Source organism: Protopterus annectens, chromosome 6.part0 (genome assembly GCF_019279795.1).
Source record: "Protopterus annectens isolate FY-2018-M chromosome 6.part0, PAN1.0, whole genome shotgun sequence".
In the NCBI taxonomy this organism is placed as follows: Eukaryota; Metazoa; Chordata; order Ceratodontiformes; family Protopteridae; genus Protopterus; species Protopterus annectens.
In genome coordinates this window covers 401,364,635-401,385,997 of record NC_056737.1, presented here as the reverse complement: position 1 = coordinate 401,385,997, position 21,363 = coordinate 401,364,635, and the positions used below count along the sequence as shown (strand labels likewise).

General features: G+C 41.5%; 1 protein-coding gene across 2 annotated transcripts in view; it reads right to left on the bottom strand.

Moving 5' to 3' along the window:
• LOC122804338 (spectrin beta chain, erythrocytic-like) overlaps positions 1–21,363 on the bottom strand; it is a 2,132,081-nt gene that overhangs the window by 1,025,872 nt on the left and 1,084,846 nt on the right. For both annotated transcript variants that reach the window (XM_044074141.1, XM_044074142.1), the window contains one exon: positions 16,345–16,495. In XM_044074141.1, coding sequence (XP_043930076.1) covers positions 16,345–16,495 — 151 coding nt within the window. The remainder of the gene's footprint in view (positions 1–16,344; positions 16,496–21,363) is intronic.

The window sequence follows — 21,363 nt, the reverse complement described above, 5'->3', positions numbered from 1 at the left end:
ATCAGAAGAAGCTGAGAATTAAGATAAAAGGGAAATAGTGGAACATATTAACAGCCTCAAGTATCTGGGAGGGATAGTTGAGCAGAAGGGAAGTCTGAATGAAGAGGTTAAGACTAGAATCAGACGGTATGCAGCCAATTGCCATAGGGTGTCAGGTGTAGTGTATGACAGAGAGTGCCAAAGAAGCTCAAAAATAAGGTGTACAAAACAGTAGTGCAACAAGTACTAATCAATGGTACAGAAACCTGGACAGTAAAGGCAGAGCAGATGAGAAAAACTAGATGTGATGGAAATGAAGTGCCTATAGGATGCATACTATGGGGCAGACAAAGAAATGATGACATAACAGCAGAAGCCAAAGTAGCTCCAATTGCAGAAAAGAGCAAAGATTATGGTGGTTCAGACATATGTGCAGAAAAGCAGAAGACAATCTGGTGAAGATGATCTGGGACAGACAGGAAGAAGGTAAGAGGAAATGAGGGCAATCAGCAAAGATGTGAATGGATTGTGTGAGAGAATATCTGTGACAGTTAGGCATGAGTGTCGAAGAAGGCAGGAGTGTGGCACTGAATTGAGAGAGATGGTGACAGTTAACATGACACCCTGACCCCATGCAGAAATTGGGAAAAAAGGGAGGTTGATTAGGATGATGAGTAACTGACTGGACAACAGAGAATAAATTTATATGTAACAATACCCTCACTTACATATCTCTGACAACAGTTCTATGATACACCATAACAGTTAAAAAAAAACACCTACACATTGAGACAGACAGACAGACACATGCACATTTGTGTGTGCATGCACATACATGGAAATGAATAGAAGCAGCATTTTTTCAGGATAGTACCCTTGGGACGTTTTGACCCCCATGACAATTATTTTTACTCTTACATCACACATCTTTGGAAATGTGTGCAGGTGGTACATGGAGAATTTCCCCTGCAAAACATGAAATTGCTACCATACAAATTTTTAACGTTTTGCTTACTTTAAGGGTGAATAATAACAGTGTTCCCAATGTGCCAGAACAGCCTGGCTGGTGGTACCATTATCAGGAATACAATGACCAGGGTTTTGATACTGAAGAAATATAATTCTTCCTAGAAAAAACTTTATATGCATTTTGTGAAAAATTAATGGTTGGCAAATTCCGAGTACTGTTGGTCAAACTGGATTGGAAAACACTGGGTTCAGTCTGAGGAGAACAAAATCTTGGGAAACAAGTAATTACTAATCTTATCCACAGCTTATCAGTGTAGTTTGAATGTGGCAGGTGTTGGTTATTATCAGAGGCCAGTTGCTTCCTGGACATTATTTGGTTGTCAGCTGTGTAGATCTTAAGAAAATTCCCCGACATTGCTACCCAGCAAAGAATTCACACTTTTGGAAACAATACACTTTTTCTAGTCTTGATGCAAAATACATTCTCTAAGGACTATTCTGAATGGTCGGGTTTGATGTCTTCTAGATTCCTGATAAGGCCTCATGACTCTAATGGGGATACTGTCATATATTACTGACTAGTGCAGATCATATCCATGAGTTATGGCATCATACTTGAAACTCCTACATTAAAGAAAATTCTGTATCTTTTTTCTGACCACTGTTTCAAGTGTCACATATGAAGAAAACACAAAGTATTTCTGTCTGAGTTTTCTCCAAGTATCAGTTTGTAACGTTTCTCTCACAACATTTTGACTTTCTGGGGATTCTTGTGTTATTTCTTCCTATTACTTGTCACACCACCATTTATGCCCTATGAAGTGTTAACTAAATCTAAGGTGTTCAAACCTTAAAAATGTGGTTCACTTACTCTAGCTACAATAATTAAGATAGACAACCAATAAAAGTGATTCTAACCTAATAGTCACAGATGATAAGTTTTATACAACTCAGCTATGTATGCAGCCTGCAGATACAGTCTTGAGCTAGAACAAAAGCAAAAAAAGCAAATAGATTAAAAACTGTTTCAAGCTTAGCATTCAAAAATCAATCAAATTCAAAAGACAGCTCCAGCCTCCCATTTGATTTATGTCTGCCATGTTTTTACTCTCCCTACAACTATAGCTTTAATTAACACTGACAAAGTACATGACAGGGTGTCCCACTTTCTTAATTTCCCATCATAGGCAGCAAGACCGTCAAGGGCTCATCAAGATTTTTGCAACTAAAATCTGATTATTTTGTGTAGGACTTTATTTTAACCTGCAAAACATACACAAGCCTACAGTCAAAATAGGCTACTAGAATGCAGGAGAGGAATCCTTGACCAGAAAGTGAGCACATCCACCAGAGGTTCAAACATACTGGACCTGGTACTCACCAATACGGGAAAGTGCTGCACCCAACCCCAGTATCGCGTCCTCACTGTTGATGTCAGACTGCAAAGCAGTCTCCTTCAAAATAAAAAAACTCTGTAACCCAAGCAAACCCAGTAATGGTAACTATTCCAAAGTCAAAATTCAATGCCCTCCCAACCCAGAGTTCACAGCAACCTATCTGGAATTGTTCACAGAGACCCAAGTAAATGGGTGTATAGAGGCCGATATATTTAATAGACATCCATAACAAACTGAAAACAGACCACACTCATGGAATACCAACATTAATAGGGTATAAAATAAAAGGAAAAAAGTCATGGCTAAAATCAGGGAGAGCAACTCCCACAATTATAGGAGCTCTAATCTAAACAGGAAACTAAGACAACTAATTGGAAACTAAGAGAACTAATTAAGTCTAACAATGCCAATTATGAGGTCAAGATAGCCTAAAAGGCTAAAGACAGCTACAAAGCCTTCTAAAGCTATGTCTGAAACCTCAAAGGCAGTATACACCAGTGTGCCAAACTTGTTGTCAGTGCTGTCATCTTCAATGAGCACATCTACACAGCGAATTTGCTGGCTGACAAATTCAGCTCAAAAGTCACCCACCACTCCTCCTGCTTCCTCCCATGAAATACCTACTAGCATAATCCGTCCCAACTATTAACAGGGAGCGGGTCCTGGCGGTGCTTGCTAATGCCAAAAACACAGCATCAATGGGGCCCAACAATATCCCGTGATGTCTCCTAAATAGATTGAAACATGACCTATCAGAACCACTTGAGTCACTTTTCAACTACAGACTCAAAACAGGATTTGTATCATGAGAATGGAGGACTGCAGTGGTTATTCAACTTCACAAGGGTGGACCATCCACCAGCACTGGTTTAATATGCAAAGCCATGGAACAAATTATCATGGAAATAATCAAAACTATACAGGCAAAGTACAGTTTTGTACCTACCATAAATGTAGATGTCCAATAGACATGCAACTGCAGTCATAACATGTGGGTTGTCCTGCCTCAGGCAGCCCTCGGTCGGCCGGATTCCAAAGTCTGGGTCCGACGTCGGCTGATGTTGCATTTCTCTCCGACGTCAGAGCGGCTGGAGTACATAAGCATCAGCCGACGCCATTTTCTTCAGTGTTTCTTGCCCCAGATGCCAGGTGCCCTCCAAGGAAGGCTGTAATCAAATTGGAAGACAAAAACAGGATTCCAAACAAATAAATGAGCAATAAAACAAATACACCATAACAGATATCCCCAGCTAAGAGTAACAGGGATAGGAGTGGACCCTAGGCATAGAGGGGTATGGAGGGAGGGAAAATCCGACTGCAGTTGCATGTCTATCGGACATCTACATTTATGGTAGGTACAAAACTGTACTATGTCCTTCAAGAATGCAACTGCAGTCATAACATGTGGGTAGAATACCATAGCTTAGCTGGGGAGGAGGAATGCTCTAGGAAAAAGATGGTGTGGCAATCAAACCCTGCAGGACTGCCGAAGCAAAGTCTGCTCTGGATCTGGAGTATAGAGGGAGATTGTAGTGTTTGGAGAATGTATGCACGGAGCTCCATGTAGCAGCTTCTAGAATGTCCTTGGTAGGCACCCCTCTTAAGAATGCTGTAGAGGTGGCTGTAGCTCTGGTGGAATGTGGTCTGACATTGGCTGGAACAGTCTTTCCATGAAAGGAATAACAGAATCTGATGCAATGTCCAATCCATTTAGAAATAGTCTGTTTTGAAATTGCTTTTCCTTGGACTGCAGGGGCGTAAGCTACAAAAAGTTGTTCAGACTTCCTACTGGCCTTGGTTCTGTCCAGGTAGTATCGAAGTTGTCTGTGAATGTCCAAGTTATGCAACAGTCTTTCCCCCTTATTCTCAGGATTGGGGAAGAAAGCAGGCAGATGAATGGCTTGATTTAAAGAAACCCTAGATACCACCTTTGGCATAAAAGTAGGGTTGGTCCTTAATGAGACCCTGTCTCTGTGAAAAATAATAAAGGGTGGTATTGCCATTAGGGCCTGTAGCTCTGAAACCCTTCTTGCTGAGGTAATTGCCAACAGGAAAGCTGTCTTCCATGAGAGAAATTGCAAGTCAACTGAAGCTGCTGGCTCAAAAGGAGGTAGGGTCAGTTTTTCTAAGACAAAATTGAGGTCCCAGGCTGGCACCGGGGCCTTTCTTGGTGGCTTAATGTTCTTGATTCTCCTGAGGAATTGCCTTAGTAAGGGGTGAGAAAAAACAGGAGGATCAGTGTTGTATCTAGCTGAAATAGCAGATGCATGTATCTTTATGGAAGAATATGAGAGGCCGTTCTTTAACATATCTGCCAAATATTCCAAGATGAGTGGGATGTTCAACAATGATGCATCATGTCCCTTGCTGGTATTCCAAATGCTGAATCTTTTCCACTTTGCTAAGTAAACCTTTCTGGTGGATGGTCTTCGAGTCTCTGTTAGTATCCGCTGAACTTCCTTGGAGAGAGATAAGCTGAAGTTATTTATGGGATCTCCCAGGCTGTTAGCTGCAGTGTCTGAAGATTTGGATGCAGTGTTTCGAAATTGTGTTGAGTCAAAAGTAGAGGCCACTGGGGAAGGGCTCACCTCCTGGTGTGACATATGCTCCGTAGTAGTGGGTACCAGTGTTGTCTTGGCCAGTCCGGAGCTATTATGATTCCCTTGGGTTTCTCTGCTTTGATCTTTAGTAATACTGAGGTCATCAGTGGCAGAGGTGGGAATGCATAGATTGCTAGGGAGTTCCAGTTGAATGAGAGGGCATCTATTTTCCAATCTTTTGGATGGTATGTCCTTGTGCAGAATTTTGGTAGAAGATGGTTGAGGTGAGAGGCAAATAGGTCCACTTCTGGCTTGCCCCATGTCGAAGTGAGTTGTCTGAAGGCCTTCGGATGTAACCTCCACTCGTGTGGATCTGTGAAATTCCTGCTTAGGCTGTCTGCCAACACATTGTCCTTTCCTGGAACAAACTGGGATTGTAACTGGATGTTTAGGCTCAGTGATTTCTCCCAAAGCTGCATTGTCAGTCTGCAAAGAGGGTAAGAGTGGGTGCCCCCTTGCTTGCTTATGTACCACATCACAGTGGTGTTGTCTGTCCATATCATTAAATGGCCTTGCTGGAGTTGATGTTGAAAGGCCTCGATGGCATGCATTACTGCCAGCATTTCCTTTTGGTTTATATGCAGATGTGTTTCCTTTGGAGACCATTGTCCTTGTATACACCTGCCTTCCATGTGCGCCCCCCATCCAAGGTCTGAGGCATCTGTAGTCATGGCCTGTGTTATCTGTGGTTTTTTGAATGACATACCTGTGTTTGCCTGGCTCACCGAGGCCCACCATAGGAATTCCTTTTGTAGGCATGGAATGAGTAGTATGATTGTCTCCAAGTTGTTGCTGTGTTGAGACCAAATGCTTTTTAGGTAACATTGAAGCTTTCTCATGTGTAGTCTTGCGAATGGAACCAGGAAAATGCAGGATGCCATGTAACCCAGGGCCTGTAGGAATCTCCTTGCAGTCATCTGGGTGAGTTTTGCTAGACCTTTGAAGCAATGAGTTAACTTCTCTTGCTTGTCTTCTGTCAGGTAAGCCATCTGAGAGGCTGTGTCTAGTTTGGCTCCTAAGAAGATTATTTGCTGGGATGGCTGCAGTCTTGACTTTTGGAAGCTGACTGTGTATCCCAGAGCTTGAAGTAATCGTATGACATAATCCAGGTTTTTTGTCAACATCAATTTGTCGTCCGCTTGTATGAGGCAGTCGTCCAGGTACGGGTAAATTTGTATACCCTGGAGCCTGCAATGAGCAATTACTGAAGCCAGGCATTTTGTAAATACTCTAGGCGTAGTAGATAAGCCAAATGACAATGCTGAGAATTGATAATGCTCTGGCCCTGCAAGAAATCTGAGGTATCTTCTGCAGCTGTGTCTGATAGGGACATGCAGGTATGCCTCCTTGAGGTCCAGAGTAATCAGCCATGACCCTTTGCCCAGCATGGGAAGGAGTTGCTGTAGAGTCAGCATTTTGAACTTTGGTACTATGAGAAAGGTGTTTAATGCGGACAAGTCCAGTATTGGTCTCCATTGAGATTCTTTTCTTGGAACAAGGAACAGTCTTGAGTAAAACCCCTGGTCTTGTTCTTGTTGTGGAACTCTTTCTATTGCTTTCATCTGAATCAGCAGAGTGATTTGCTTGATAGCCTCTGCCCTCTGATTTTGTGGCAGGTTTGGCATGCCTTGTTTTCCTGGTAAGGTATGAAAATGAAACCTGTACCCTCGGTCTATAATGTCCAAAATCCATTTGTCCTTTGTCAGTCTGTGCCAGTTCTCTGCAAACAGAGATAATTTCCTGCCCAAGGGAGCTTCTAGTTGTTCCCTGGTAGGCGGTAGTAGAGGAAAGTCATTGAGATTGTGGTTGTGGGGCAGGTGAAAACCCTGTGTCACTTCTTTGGTTTCCTGGCTGCCATTGTCGTCCCGTGTAAGGGCCTCTGTATTGGCCTCTTCCTCTGCCACGTCTGTTCTTACCCCTTTGAAACTTTTCTGGATTAGGAAAGGACCAGTTTTTTGAAGGCCAATTCCTACTGAATCTGGGGGGTTGAACCTGGAGGAAATCTTTCACAGTCTGAACTGATTTTGCTCTTTCTTCGATGGTCTTTAACACATCCTTAGCATTTGCACCAAAAAGCTTGTTCTTTTCCAAAGGTGCATCCAGAAGTTTTGCTTTTACATGATCTGGTAGAGGTTGATCTTTTAACCAAGCATGTCTACGAATGACTGCCCCTGTCATAGCTGCCCTACATGAAGCTTCCAGTGCATCATATCCACACTGCAGGAAGTGATTGCTTACTTGCTGAGTGTTATGTACAGCTTCCTGCAAAGTCTTCCTGTCTAAAGGCTCAGGAGTGGCTAATGTTTTTTGTAAATCTTCTAACAGATAATCCTGATATTGTAACATATGGAAAAGGCAATTTAAAGCTCTCATAGATAAGGTAGTGGATGTGTAAACCTTTTTGCCCCATCTCTCTAATGACCTAGCTTCCCTATTGGAGGGCAAAGGATTTTTTGAGGTGGAGGCTGAAACTCCTTTAGGCCCCTGTGAAATGGTTTCCAAATCAGCAGTGTGGGCCCTGAATAAATGGGAATGAGTTTCTGGGACCCTGTAATACCTGTCTGGCTTGGCTGGAGCAGGAGGAAGAGAATCAGGGGTAGCACTAGAGTCAGAAGTACAGGAGGAATAGCTAAGGGCATGTGCTGAGGCTTCTTAAGGAAAGTCCTAAGGCGTTTCCTAGAATCAGAATATTCCTGACCTTGCCACTTGAAATGTTCCCTCATGGTGTGCAGAACTTCCCCAAAAGAAATATCCTCAGGAGGGGAGGCCGAGGGGATGGAATCTTCTGCATCCGAGTCCTCATAGGTCTGGAAGAGCTCTTCCTGGCTATCAGAGTGGACAGAGCCCTCAGAATCTTCATCTGAATGTGTAGGGTCAGAGGGTTCAACCTGGGGCCGTTTATCAGGAGGAGGCTGGGATCCTCTCTCAGGATGGGCCTGTGAACCTCTAATCATGGAAATCAAATCAGCAGCCATGGACATAATTTGTGTCTCTGGAGTCGGCTGAGGTAAGGGTTTAGAAGTAATATGCTTTGTTTTGCTGGCTGCCTTAGCCCTAGTGTAGGCCTTAATAGACATGGCCATAGGGGGCCTGGCAGCTCCACGTGCAGGAGTGACCTTGTCTACAGCAATGGTCTCGGGCATTTTCTCGGTTTCGGTATCCGGAGGAAAATCTATAACTGGCGTCGGAGTAATGTCTGGAATCGGAGTCATCGGTACTGCGGTGTCTTCGGTTCGGAGCAGTGGAGAGACCGTCTCAGAGGGAACCGGAGCACTCGTGCTAGGTTTTGGCAGGGAGTCGGTGGTAGACGCGGGCCGAGGATGTCGGTCCCGGTCTTTTCGCTTTTTGGGCATTTGCGATGTCGGAAGATCCGATGGCATGGTGTAAGCAAAATTATCGCCGAAAAAATCTTCAGCGAACTCCGCCCGGCGCCTGAGAGTGCGCTTGTTGAAGTGAGCACAGGCTACACAGGCCGAGACGTCGTGGTCTGGTCCCAGGCAAGGGAGACAGTAAGAGTGGAAATCCTTATGAGGTATTTGTTTACCACAAAAAAGACAATTGTTAACTTTTTCAGTAATTTCTGACATCGGCTGAGGCAAGAAAAGGTCCCCAATGGGGTACTTAGCTTTTTTGATGACTTCGGTAGAATACAGGAGCTGACTGACCGGCACTTGCGAACTGCTTCTGCTTCGGGCACCGCGCGGCAAGAAAGACTGAAGAAAATGGCGTCGGCTGATGCTTATGTACTCCAGCCGCTCTGACGTCGGAGAGAAATGCGACATCAGCCGACGTCGGACCCAGACTTTGGAATCCGGCCGACCGAGGGCTGCCTGAGGCAGGACAACCCACATGTTATGACTGCAGTTGCATTCTTGAAGGACATCCTTCAGACATCAAACCCAACCCATTTTAGCTTTCTCCAGGGAAGGTTATACCTACGAAAACCTGGTGGACTTCTTTGAGAAGGTCACCAAAGCAGTGGATGTAGGGAAAATGGTGCATACTGCCTACCTGCCCTAGCTAAGGCATTTGATACAATACCTCACTTGGATATAGTTAACACACTCACCAAACTGGGCATAAAACTCTACATAACTCACTGGATTGCCAGCTGGCTCACAGACAGAACCTAGGATGTCAGGATTGGTAAAACCACCTCCACTAAGAGAGTGGTCACCAGCAGAGTACCTCAGGGCTCTATGCTGGGATCGCTCCTACTTCGCAACTATGTCTTAGAAGTAAAGGTTAATGTTAAGGTCCTTTGGCTGACCAAGTTCACAGATAACTACAAATTGGTAGTTATCATAAAGTTCACCATAAAATAAATATTTTACAAGGGGGTTTAACACAGAAAAATGACTGGTGCCAAAGTCACAGACTAAAACTCAATGCCAAGAAATGCATTATAATGTCTTTGGGGAAAAGTGCCACCCAGTCTAATTACTCCATTGATAAGACATGCCCAAGAGCTGACCAAGTAGTCGGGGATGTGGGAACATATGCAATCTGGCCTTTGACCAACATGTGGCCAAGGTAGTAAGAAAATTATTCTATGTCACCCAACTTACAAACAAGGGCACAGAGTACAGGTCCAAATAAGTCCCAGTGCCACTTTATTCAGCCCTTATCAGATCTTTCACTGGGTATAATGCCCCCTCAGCTTGTACCTGACCAGACAGATGCAACGGGTTCTTATTGCGTGATCGAAAATTGTAAACGGCGAACACGTATTGAGCGAAGCCGATTGGTTGAAACATTGCACGCGTAACACGGAAATTGCCATAGGGAATATTTTCCCTTTACTTCAATGCAGTGTGATCTCGGAGTAGGAATATTTAAGTAGTGGGGGTGTGGGGGGTGCAGGGGGGCTTGCCTCCCTGCCTACAGCGTTTAGGTAAGTATAGTTTTTTATTTTTTTTTTTTATTACATTTTTGAAATTTCAAACATTGCTCATATGGTGTCGACCAAATGGTGTTCGAGATTTGAAACTTTCGAAAATATATTACATCCTGATGCAACAGCTGAAATGCCCACAAAGGTTCCTTCCCAGAAGAATTCAGGGTATAAACACACTGCCCTATATAGATTGCCTTAAAGCTCTATCTCTGTACTCTGTCTCCTACAGATTAATGATAGGCAATCCATGTCTGGAATACAAGGCATCCTCGGATCCAGCTCTGATGAACCTTTTGCACAACTGCAAAATGAACGATATCTGAACCACTAGATCCAAGGATTTAAATTTTGCTTGTGACATATGACATGGTGGTGAGACAGATATGTGTCTCAGAAGATCTCCATGCTCTTATAGGTTCATAGGTTGGTACTAGGCTATCAGCCCTAGGGCCTATACAAGCCTAGCCATAACAATTCCCTGAATATTTCTTCCCACAATATTTACTTCCCTGGACCCCTGTCTAGCAGGGTGACTGACATGATCCCCGGGGTGAATTTCCTATCTCCCATCCAATTATCAAGTTTCCTTTTGAAGAAGGCCAAGGAGGCGCTCTGCTTGACATGTATGGGAAGTCTATTCCAGAGTATGGGGAGTCTCTGGGTCAGGAACTATCCCTCCAGCATGTTTTGTTCATTGTGATGACAAGGTTTAGATCCCTGGAGCATGTGGCTCTGAGGGATTGGGATTTCTTTAAGTGGAGCATGTCCAACAGCTCAGGGTTTGACATGGCCTTGTATGTTAAGCAGAGATTGCCTCTGAGTAGACGATATGCCACAGAGTATAGCTGGAGTTTTTTTTTAGATGGTCAGCATATGGCATCTGCTTTAGGCCTGTGATTCTTTTAGTGAGGTATTTCTGTGGCCTTTCCAGCTGTTGCAGATGTCTTGTGAGGTACATACCAAATGGGGCATTATACTCTATAATGGGTCTAATGAGGGATGAGTACAGTGGGACAGTGACCTCCTTTTTTCTGGATGAAAAGCCCTTAGTGATGAGGTGTGTCACATAGAAGGATTTCCTGACTGTTGTGGCGATGTGATTATCGAAGGTGAGACCACTGTCCACCTGTGTCCCTAAGTCTCTCATCACACTTTCGATGTTTAGTGTACAGCCACCTATATGGTAATTCATGGGTACATGTTTTTTTTCCAAAGGGGATAACTATACATTTCTTGGCATTAAGCTTGAGCCCATGGCTCTGGCACCAGGCATCTGTTTCTGTAAGGCCCCTTTGTAGAATATCCTCATCATTTAGGGATTCAATAATGCCTCCCAGTTTGCAGTCATCTGCAAACTTTGTTAGCCAGAGTCCCTTAGTTTTGGCCTGTACTTCAGAGAAGTAGATGCCAAACAAGAGTGGTCCCAGGACTAAACCCTGAGGTACTCCACTTGTCACTTGTCTGGAGCTGGATTTGGAGTCAGCTACTTTTACAGTCTGGGTTCTGTCAATAAGCCAGTTGGCAACCCATCGAGTGATGCAGGGATTTATGCCCAGCTTAGTACGTTTATCTATGATTCCAGAGTGGGGGATGGTGTTGAAGGCCTTGCCGAGGTCCAGATAGGCTGTGTGGACCGCCTTACCCTCGTCCACAGCTCTGGAGACTGATTTGAAGAAGTCATTCAGGTTTAGGAGACAAGATCGGCCCTTCACAGACCCAAACTGGGTGGGGTCCAGTGTTTGAATGTTGCCAATGTCTTTATTTATAAGTTCCATGATAATGCGTTCCATGCCCTTGCAGATCTTGCAGATCTTGAATAAACTCCCCATCCATGTGAAACAGAGTTCATCCCCAGCCCTATTCAAGTGCAACCCCGACCAATGGATGATAAATCAGAAATTCACCCTGGGTCTGACTACTGTCTCTTTCTGCCTATCACAGACATAGGAATGTCCAAACTAGCATATACACATACCCCCACACAAAACCTCTAGAAACTTCCTAACATATCCCCTTCTAAAAAATGCCCATGATACATAGGGACACACCTGGATTAGACTGCACATCCAGGCTTATAAAGGCCCTGGTGGTCGTTAGCCTAGTATACACCTATGAACCTATAAATACATTTTTATGCATCACCCAAAGCACACCCCATGTATTTTATGTATCCACTTTTTTATGTTACAGCAGTACTTCTCACTGACTTCTGTGCTACACCAACTGCCTTAGTTTCTGATGAACAGGAATTTCTGTAGCTAGTGTAGGTTTTTATGATTGGGACTACCTCATGGGTTGCCTTACACTCTAATTTTGAGGTAATTTTTATTTATTTACTGGCAGAGTCGGTTCATTTTCTGACATATTTTACTAGTGTAATAAGTGCTATGTTAGGATTCCTTTGTTTTGTTTAGTTATGGTTGCTTTTAGTTAGCTTAAACAAATAGGGTCAATTTCACTAGTAATGCCATTTCCAATCAGCAAAATGTGATCATTATTTATATAGCATTTTAACATTTTTTTTTTGCTCAGCATGAATGATTTTTCTTACTAGGATTGGTTTAGGAAAGTCACTGTACTATTTTACACTAAAGAAACTAAGACGTGGTCTTTGCTTTATCTTTTTAATTTTAAAAAAAGGTTTGTGGAGAGGTTTTCATAAGTTCATAAGTACTAGGTTAACTGCCCCTGCAGGTTGTTTTAAGCATAGCCAATTTCCCTTTCAATGGTGAGAATCAAAATCTGTACCTTATGACTGTGAACAAAAGCACCTTATCCACTATAGCAACCACTCCCATCCACAAGTCCCTCTAGACTATTATTTTAGTGAGGCCAGCAGTATGTAAGGTCATATTTACACCACTCTATATACAACCCACATACAAGTAAGAACAACCTGTGATGATGGGAGGTAGTGCCAGCTGTACCAGGGAGAGTAGGACAGTGCATGTGTAACATATGCCAGCATACCTAGCTGGAGTTTTGTAAAGAATTATATGTCATTTAAATATCAAACTGATTTGTACAGATACTTGTGTTAAAAATGTTATTTGTAAGGTTGCTTGTGTTAAAAATGTATCAACATGGAGTCCCGATGGGCAGAAAAGAAATATACATGTATGTCAGACTGTACTGTTGTGACTGATGAAATGTATATGTTTTAACAGAGAATACTAGAAGGGAATGGGTTAAGCTCAGCCCAGCTAAACTTAAGAGAAATAACCTGAAATTAAATGACTTGGTTTAGGCCATAATGATTTTATCTCATAGGTCTGAATGCAGCCAGACAATGGCTTGTTAGTCTCTGCAGGAAGGGTGGAAGTGTTGAAATTGTTTTTCAGTTTCCAGATGCAGTAATAAACTTTAACTAAAATTCTATGTGTGTAATGTGATAGATCAGTGCCAGATACTGGTTCAGTTTCTAGTGAGAGGATAGTATGGGAACCACAGAGTCAGCTGACCAGATATGATGTCATTCTATAGCCAGCACTGAAATTGTATTTAAATACTAGTGGGAGAGATGTGATAAGGCCACTCTGTTTTTGGACCTGACAAGACACACATCTACGTTCATCTTGTTTGGTTTAGTAAATAACTAGGAAACAGTAATACTTCAGTTGGTTAGAAAAATATATAGTGAGATAAAATGTTTTTTTTCTGTATCTGAGTCTTTCCATCTGCATTTTGTTTATATTTCCTGTGATTGACACTCTGGTGATTATTGCAAACAGATATTCAGTATTGTATTTATTTATTTATTTATTATTAAATGTATCTAAACCTTTTATTGTGGCTGGTCTTTTAGGAAATATTTAACCTCTGAGAGTACTACCATTTATTTAATGGCACTGTGGCTCCAGGTTTCTGAAAGTCTTGCTACTTGGTGAAACACTACCATTTGTATAAGTATTAATTTTACCAAGTGTTATTGGGTACCCTTTTAAGAGCTTTAAAGTAGCTGGCTTTGGCTGTTCTTGTGGTAGTGAATCTACCTTACAGTCTGGGTAGAGGTGGCAGAGAGGATAAGCTGTGCTAGTCTCTCCCAGGTGTGTGTGTGTGTGTGTGTGTGTGTGTGTGTGTGTGTGTGTGTGTGTGTGTGTGTGTGTTGTTACTTTGAACAGGGACACAGAGAACTGATTTCATGGAGATGGTGGTAGAGAGCTTGGCTTAGAACACCCAGCTAAGGACTCAGCTCTTTAGTGGTCAGTTGGGAGTCTTATTTGGGACCTGGAGAGAAGCTCCAGCCCCAGGACTGGAGTGTGCATTCCCTGTGTACTCTTAAGGGAAACTGCACTTGGTGCAGAGAGCTGCATCTGGAAATACTGTGTGGGTCTACTTTTTTCTCAGTGAATGTTACCCAGTGGTGTCGGTGGTGAGGACTGAGGCTCCCTCATCACTGGCCAAGAGGAGGGACATCATACCCCCTACTTATCTAGTTGCATAACCTAGAGGACACTATACTTAATGCAAGTGCCATCTCTTGAGTGGGTTAAGCTGTTTCGAGTTTGGGTATGTGTCTGTGCTTTACACTGCAAGTGTGCAAAGTTTTGCTTTAGTATTTTATGGGTAGAATAGATATGGCAGGCTTAGCGGGAATATTAGTAGCTTTGATGATGCCCCAGGGGTGTAGATAGACTTGTGAAGATGCACTCAACTTTTAATGACATGCCAAGAAAGTGTAAGTATATACCAGTGTCATTGTCTAAAATGTAAAAATTGAATAAAATTGTGTAAAAAAAATAAGATAAACAAAAAAAATCTAACAGATGTATGTGTTTATTACACACCCTTTACTTGGGCTATACCATTAAAATACATCCATAGTATGTGAGCACAGTCCAATATATATTACATTACAGCTACACAATGGTCTAGATTCCAAGACACTTGCTCTGAGACTAAGTGAATAACTCTGAGAGCAAGATGTTTGGAATATGCCCCCCCCCCAAATTCAGTGTAAACCTATTTATAGATAGGCTTTACACCGAAGTAAGTCACTTATATCAACAGCAAGTCTTTTGGAATCAGGGCAGGCTTACAGTGTAGTAAATCATTTACACTAAGATCAAGATTTTCTAGGCTTGGACTCAATATTTGCACACACTCAGTACTCTACATTCTACACACATGCTTCCACATACATATACATGCATACATACATTTGACCAAATTTCCAATGGAAGTTCCTGTTCATTAAGAATAAAAACAGCCATAGCATTCTGCGCTGCACTACGCAACAAAGATGCAACAGCAAACTTTGCATTTTAGATGTTTGTTATAAAGAAAAATATTCAAGATATACCATATTGCCTGCAAAACATTGCAGGATGGAGTTGTCTACAGGTTACACAAATGGATTACTTAGTAGGTTGCTGTCTTACATCACTTTTTTGGTTCTCTAGTTCTGTTGTCAACTGGGATGCTCTCTATACAGAATATACACCTCTTTCTTCTGTTGGATGGTTTTAAACAGGGCTTCTGATTCTCTGCTACTTCCTATAGACATACAGTTGGTGAACTGGTGATCTTTCAAAATGCCCATAGATGTCAAAGTGTTGTGTGTTGTGTACATAAATTTGTATCTTTTGTGTGTGTGTTGGAGGTGCAAATGTGTGTGTACCCATTGTGAAACCAAAGTTCTACACAGAACTGGTTCTATGCCTTGCTCCCACTGCATTCTGGGATATGCTTTCCCTTCCCCTGCAGCCCTGAATAGGATAAGGCAAGTACTGGAATATAAATGAATAATGAACATAGGGGATAGTACCCTCATTCTAATTCTAGAGTTGGATTATCTAATTTCCTTAAGCTATGTGTACCAGCCACAGTTTTACACAAGTGTACTACCTCTGTCGTTTTAACACACTAGTCAACATCTGCACACTAAAGAATTATTATGACCTTTTTGGGCATGCAGCATAGTACGAAGGTTAAAGTAATGCATAAAAGAAGTTTTGTGTATTCTGCAGCTGTGGTTTTGAGTCCTGTAACCATCATCTGTAGCTTGTTTAAGTGTTTACCTTCCAATGCCACCCTGCTCTTAAAAGCAAGCAGTTCCAGCTTACTATCAAAAATTTTAAAAATGTATTAACTGCAAGAAAAATGACGTAAGCACACAGTGCTTTACATCTTACAAGTTTGCACTCTCTTGGTGCCAGACCAGTGCCTTAACAGCTTATGGCAGTTAACAAGGAGATGTATGTGAGCTGAAGACATGAGTATCTGCATATTTCAAATGCACACACACACACACACACACACACACACACACAGCCAAGTTTAAGGCAAATTCAGCGTGTCTTTGACAAAAAGCTGTCTGGAATCTTAGACTCTGAAAGTGCTGTTAATTGCTGACTACTGTTTTATGCAGTGAGTTTTGTCCAAGTATAAATGAATTCTGGGTAAAAAACAAAAATAATAGCTTTCTGCTATCTCAGATCATAGTATGATGCATGCATTTACTTTCTGGACAATTCTTCAGAGGGCAGAAATGAACACCTACCACTTCCTTCAGCAAAGCGGATTGCAGCTGAATTCACAGCTCTTACTCTGTCAGCCTGAGCTGCAATGTCTGCTTCTATCAGTGTGTGTTTCTGAAGTAGGTCTTCTACCTCAAGGAGGTGCTTTCCAAAATCTGGTGAGAGCAGACGTGCCTAAATGGAAATAAATAGAATGAAAGTGAAATAAACATACTTTCACAATATGCTACCATTAATTTAATTTCCCAGCGAGTTTAACAGTTTTAACTTATCCCACCACATGCTGCAGTAATCTGGTGGCTTTCAAAACCTAGTTCTCGTTGAGGCTGCACAAATCTGTTGGGCCCTGGAAAAAGTCTAAGTTGAACTGAAAGAACTTTTCAAATTTTCACTAGGTGAACCACTGACATATTTGAATGCACTTATTGATTCAACTAGGAAATACTATATAAATGAAAAAAAAAGTTCTTTGGTGAATTTAAAAGCAAAAAACCATCACCATCACCATCAAGGAAAATTGAGAAAATGCAGCCTTTGAAAGTGTGCAACTCCTCACATCGAGTGTCAAATGCTGCAAATGACTATAATGACAGCCTGTCTCCATCTACAGTCTGGTCTACCCATATCCTCAACATCAAATAATTATCACAGGTTCCTGGAATCAGACTAGTATCTTTTGTACTACTACTTGCATTCTGTTTCTCATCTTTTCTTTATAGGATAATTGGTTCCTGAGATTACATTTATTTTTAAATGTAAATCTAGGTGCATTGCCAAAATTATTATTCAGATCCTGATTAACTGTGAGGATGTCCCAGTTTTTTTAAATAATAATACACATAGCCTTCACATTCCTAAGCACATTATGGTGGCCAGAAGTTCTTCCATGTTTGATGACTTTTATATGTTGAGGGATAATTGAAAAAAGGTTTCACGGCAGTAATTTTTAAGCCTGTCTTTTGATGAACCAGAGAATTAACTGCTGAATATTAATGACATCCTTCCACTACTTATAAAACCTAACTTTATGGTTTCAAACATGTCCTGTAATTTATTTTCATCACTTGTTAAACTTGAAGACCAAAGAATTTGACCTGTTAGTATACTTCTCTAAATAGATTTTGGATGCATGCTGTTCCTTTTGTAATGCTCTTTGTACATTCTTCCATTTACTATATCATTCAAATTCTGACATAACATCAGGGAAACTATGCATTCTGAAAAATGAGTCTTAAAATTTAAACAATCAGTAGCAGTTGTTATGTAACTGAAGTACAAAGTCAACATTCCCTTTCCATATTAAAAATACATCACAAATCTAGTACTGGGAACCTGGTATAGGAACCAGGAGGTGGAGAAGGTGGAAAGAAGAGATGTGGTCAGATTCCTGCAATAGTAGTTTCTATGCTACTGAACTATCACCATACTCTTCTAGCAAAGTTCACCAACTGCAATGTCCATCTGAGAGCTAATGTGATGACAGTTCTCTCATTCAAAGGTAAAGAAACTGTTTCATAAGCTACTGAGTGACACAAAGTAATGGTGGTGCCCCTTCATAAGGGTGGCCTTATGACCGACCTGGTGAGTTAAAGACCTATCATACTTACATGCCTCATCTTCAAAGCCATAGGATGTATTAGAACTGACCTCATAAACTGTTAATATCAAGGATCTTGTTAGACTTGATGTCCAACAGTTTGGTTTTGTGAGGGAAGAACCTTTCACTTTATTCTGGTGAATTTATTTGAACGAGTTGTGGTGGCTACAGTTGGTGGCCATGCTGTGTATCTTGACCTGGCAAGGCCTTCAACACCTTCCCCAAGCTGGCATCATACAAAAGCTAAATACTTCAAAAATCAAGCCATACCGAGTATGATGTATAGCAAATTGGCTGAAAGAGAGAACCCACATATTGTTAGCTGCAGGTGCCTTATCAGAAAGTATGAAAGTGACCAGCTCTGTCTCTCAGGGCTTGGTGCCGGGACCTCTCCTTTTTGGTATTTACTTCTCAGATCTCCAGTATTGATTTTGGATAACTTGAAATGGGCTTTAATGTGGGATGAATATTTCAATGTATTACATGATAACAACTCTTCGATATGGGGGTGTGGGGTGTGGTGGGTATCCACTAGCAAAGCCTTAAATTAGGACATTATGGATGGATGGTAGATGTTGGACCTTAAGATCGATTCTTCTCCCGCCATGACCTTGACACGTTGTTCCTCTTTGTATGATGGCATTTTGCCCTAGATTGGCAATGTTTACTTTCATAAGGATCTTGTGGATAATCACACAGCACTGATGGCGGACTTCCTTTCTTAGCTCATGAGATTCCTACAATATTTGCTAACCATCTCAGTGGAGTTAACTGGGGGAGTAGTAGTGACTCATTTGAGGACGTTTTTTGGACACCTTCTAAGATTTAAGGGCAAACTGAAGATATGTGAACTCTTTCTGGAAATCTCACACCAATGAAGATATCCCCTTCTTGAAATCGCTGGAATTTTTTTAAAATATTGCTGAATGCAGAGTTAAAATTTGTCTCCCTGGGTTCAGGAACATCTATGACACTAAGCAAAAAATGCTGGTACAGATCCCTTTGCTAGAACAGAGAAATTGTTCCAGCATTCAGTCCTTTACCTTTTACTTTTAGAAGAAAGCCTAGGAACATTTAGATTTGAAAGCCTGTTGTCAACTATCATCTTGTTTGCCCTTTTAAGTGTGAGTTTGTGAAAGCTTTATTATTTAGGAAGTGATATCACAATTCATTCATTCTATCTGTGTAAAACTGACACACTTCCTACATGCATTCAGACTCAAACACTCGTTTCTACTGCATGTGCTACATTATATTTTTCTTTATTTTCTTGTGCAACTACATTATGTCCATTATCCACTGTTCTTAAAGCAACACAAATTCATATCCTGCAGGAAACCTTTGTATTCAAACCCATCTGTATACTATACTTGTTTACCCACTGGAGGGCTTTTAAAGAAGGATGGGTGTAGAGTCAAGAATTTTACTTTTGATCTTGGATTTACTTTGTCTAATTCAAGTATGACTTCCTTTTCCTGTAATGAGTCTGAAATAGAAAGAAGGGCACCAGGCCACTAATGTACATAACTGTGAGTCCTGGCTTAGGACAGGGAAGGAAGATGAGCCTTGGAGAGGCGGGAAAGTGTTAACAATATCATAAATTGTTGAGAGAAGACAGTGACCAGGATGTTATAACAGGGCAATGCTCTCAGAATGTTTGAAAAGGTAAGATGAAAACATCTTTGCTTTATGCTAGTTAAGATAAGGTCAAGTACGGAGTCATCCTTGTCTGCAGGTTAGGTCTTGTTGGTTGTTACACTATCTGTTTTAGACTGCGATGAAGGAGCATCCTTGTCAGACTGTTTGCAGTAGAGTCAGCTGCATTGTATTGAAGTTGCCTAGTAGAATGGCATTATTCCTTTTTCAACCACTGCTGAGCACATGGCAATAATTAAGACAAGCAGGAGGATAAACGAGGAAAGAAGTATATAGGCCATGCCTATTGTGCAAGCTGTGTTTGCCCATCAATTGCAATGTTTGCTAGCATCCGGTCTGACTTCCTGTTATTGCTGGTGCTTGCTTTGGTAATACTTATAATGTTACAGGACAATCTGTTATTAACTAGTTAGGCGGTACCTCCTCCTTGCCTAGTACCTGGTCAACTGTCTTAACAGGAGGGTAAAGTTTGATTTGATACACTGAATAATCACCTTAAAGCTAGGTTTCTGTAACCCCCAACTATGTGTTTTCTCTAATCAGCCCTGTTTCACGTGTAGACCAGCTGTTGTTAACACTACTGATATTAAGGCAGATGATGCATAGTTCTTTGCCTTGGTTCAACAATGCACTTGAATTAATAGGGAGCTGTGCAGGAGAGCCAGGTTTTAAATAAGAGGGCTAGGGTTCAAATGGATGTCACCTGCTAGGATGATGCTTAAAAATTAAGTACTACAGTTTGCAGACTAGTTTTAAGAGAGATTTATTTGGATCAGTGGTGCTTTACATAAGCTATAGTCAGATAATATGATTCCTGCAGGTGAAAAGTGACTGATGAAAATTTGGGAAGAAGAAAGGAACGGGGTATTTTTAAGTTATTTGGGTGTTATTGTTTATAGGAAGAGAAATGTATCAGAGAGAGGAGAAGGGTGAGTGATAGAAGAGAGGTTAGGACAGCATTGAAGGGCTGAAAGGAGGGCATCGTTTTGCATTAGTTAGAATATGTGAGAGTTAAAAGCTTAATGTGAGAGGTAAGGCTAATGATGGGGTGAAGTGATTAGAAGTTTTTGACAGACTGAATTTGAGCAAATGGTTACTGTGTTGCCACCAAAGCAGGGAGATAATGTTGAACAATTTTACATACCCAAGTGTGTTTGCTAATTTGTAAAATTAGGAGACAGGAAGTTGCCACATTGCAGTGAGGAAAAGGTATTAGTGAAGATCATTGTAGGGTGACAGTAGTGCCACGAAAGTATCCCTACAAAGTGCAGAAAAATCTGCTTTTGTTGCCACCAAAGCAGGCATAAATTGTTGATTGACATTAAGTAGCCAGGTGGGTTGCAAAATTAGAAGACAGGAAGTTGGCCACTATATGGAGGCTCAAGTATAAGTGATAACAGTAAAAGTAATGGAACACTGTCTGGTTGCAAAGCCGTCACCATAGCTGCCACTGAACAGTAAGGAAAAACATGCTTTTCCTTTGCTGCTACCAAAACACAACATTTTTGTTGTTCAACTGTAAGTACCTTATGAAGAAAGTAAGAGTGATTAAATTGTTGAGGAGCAGATGGGATTAATGGAGAAAGAGAAATTTGTGTAAGACTGGAAGCAGGAGTGGTTATTCATGTATAAATGCAATGATATGAGGGTTGGATGGGAATGGCTGTAGAGTGGAGAGAGATACGAAGTCATACATAGTGTGGCTGACTGAAGCAGGGCTTTCCCTGCAAAGCTTGCCCTACTTCCAGCCCCCAAAAAATCTGGTAGCAGAGAGAAGGAATAGTTCATA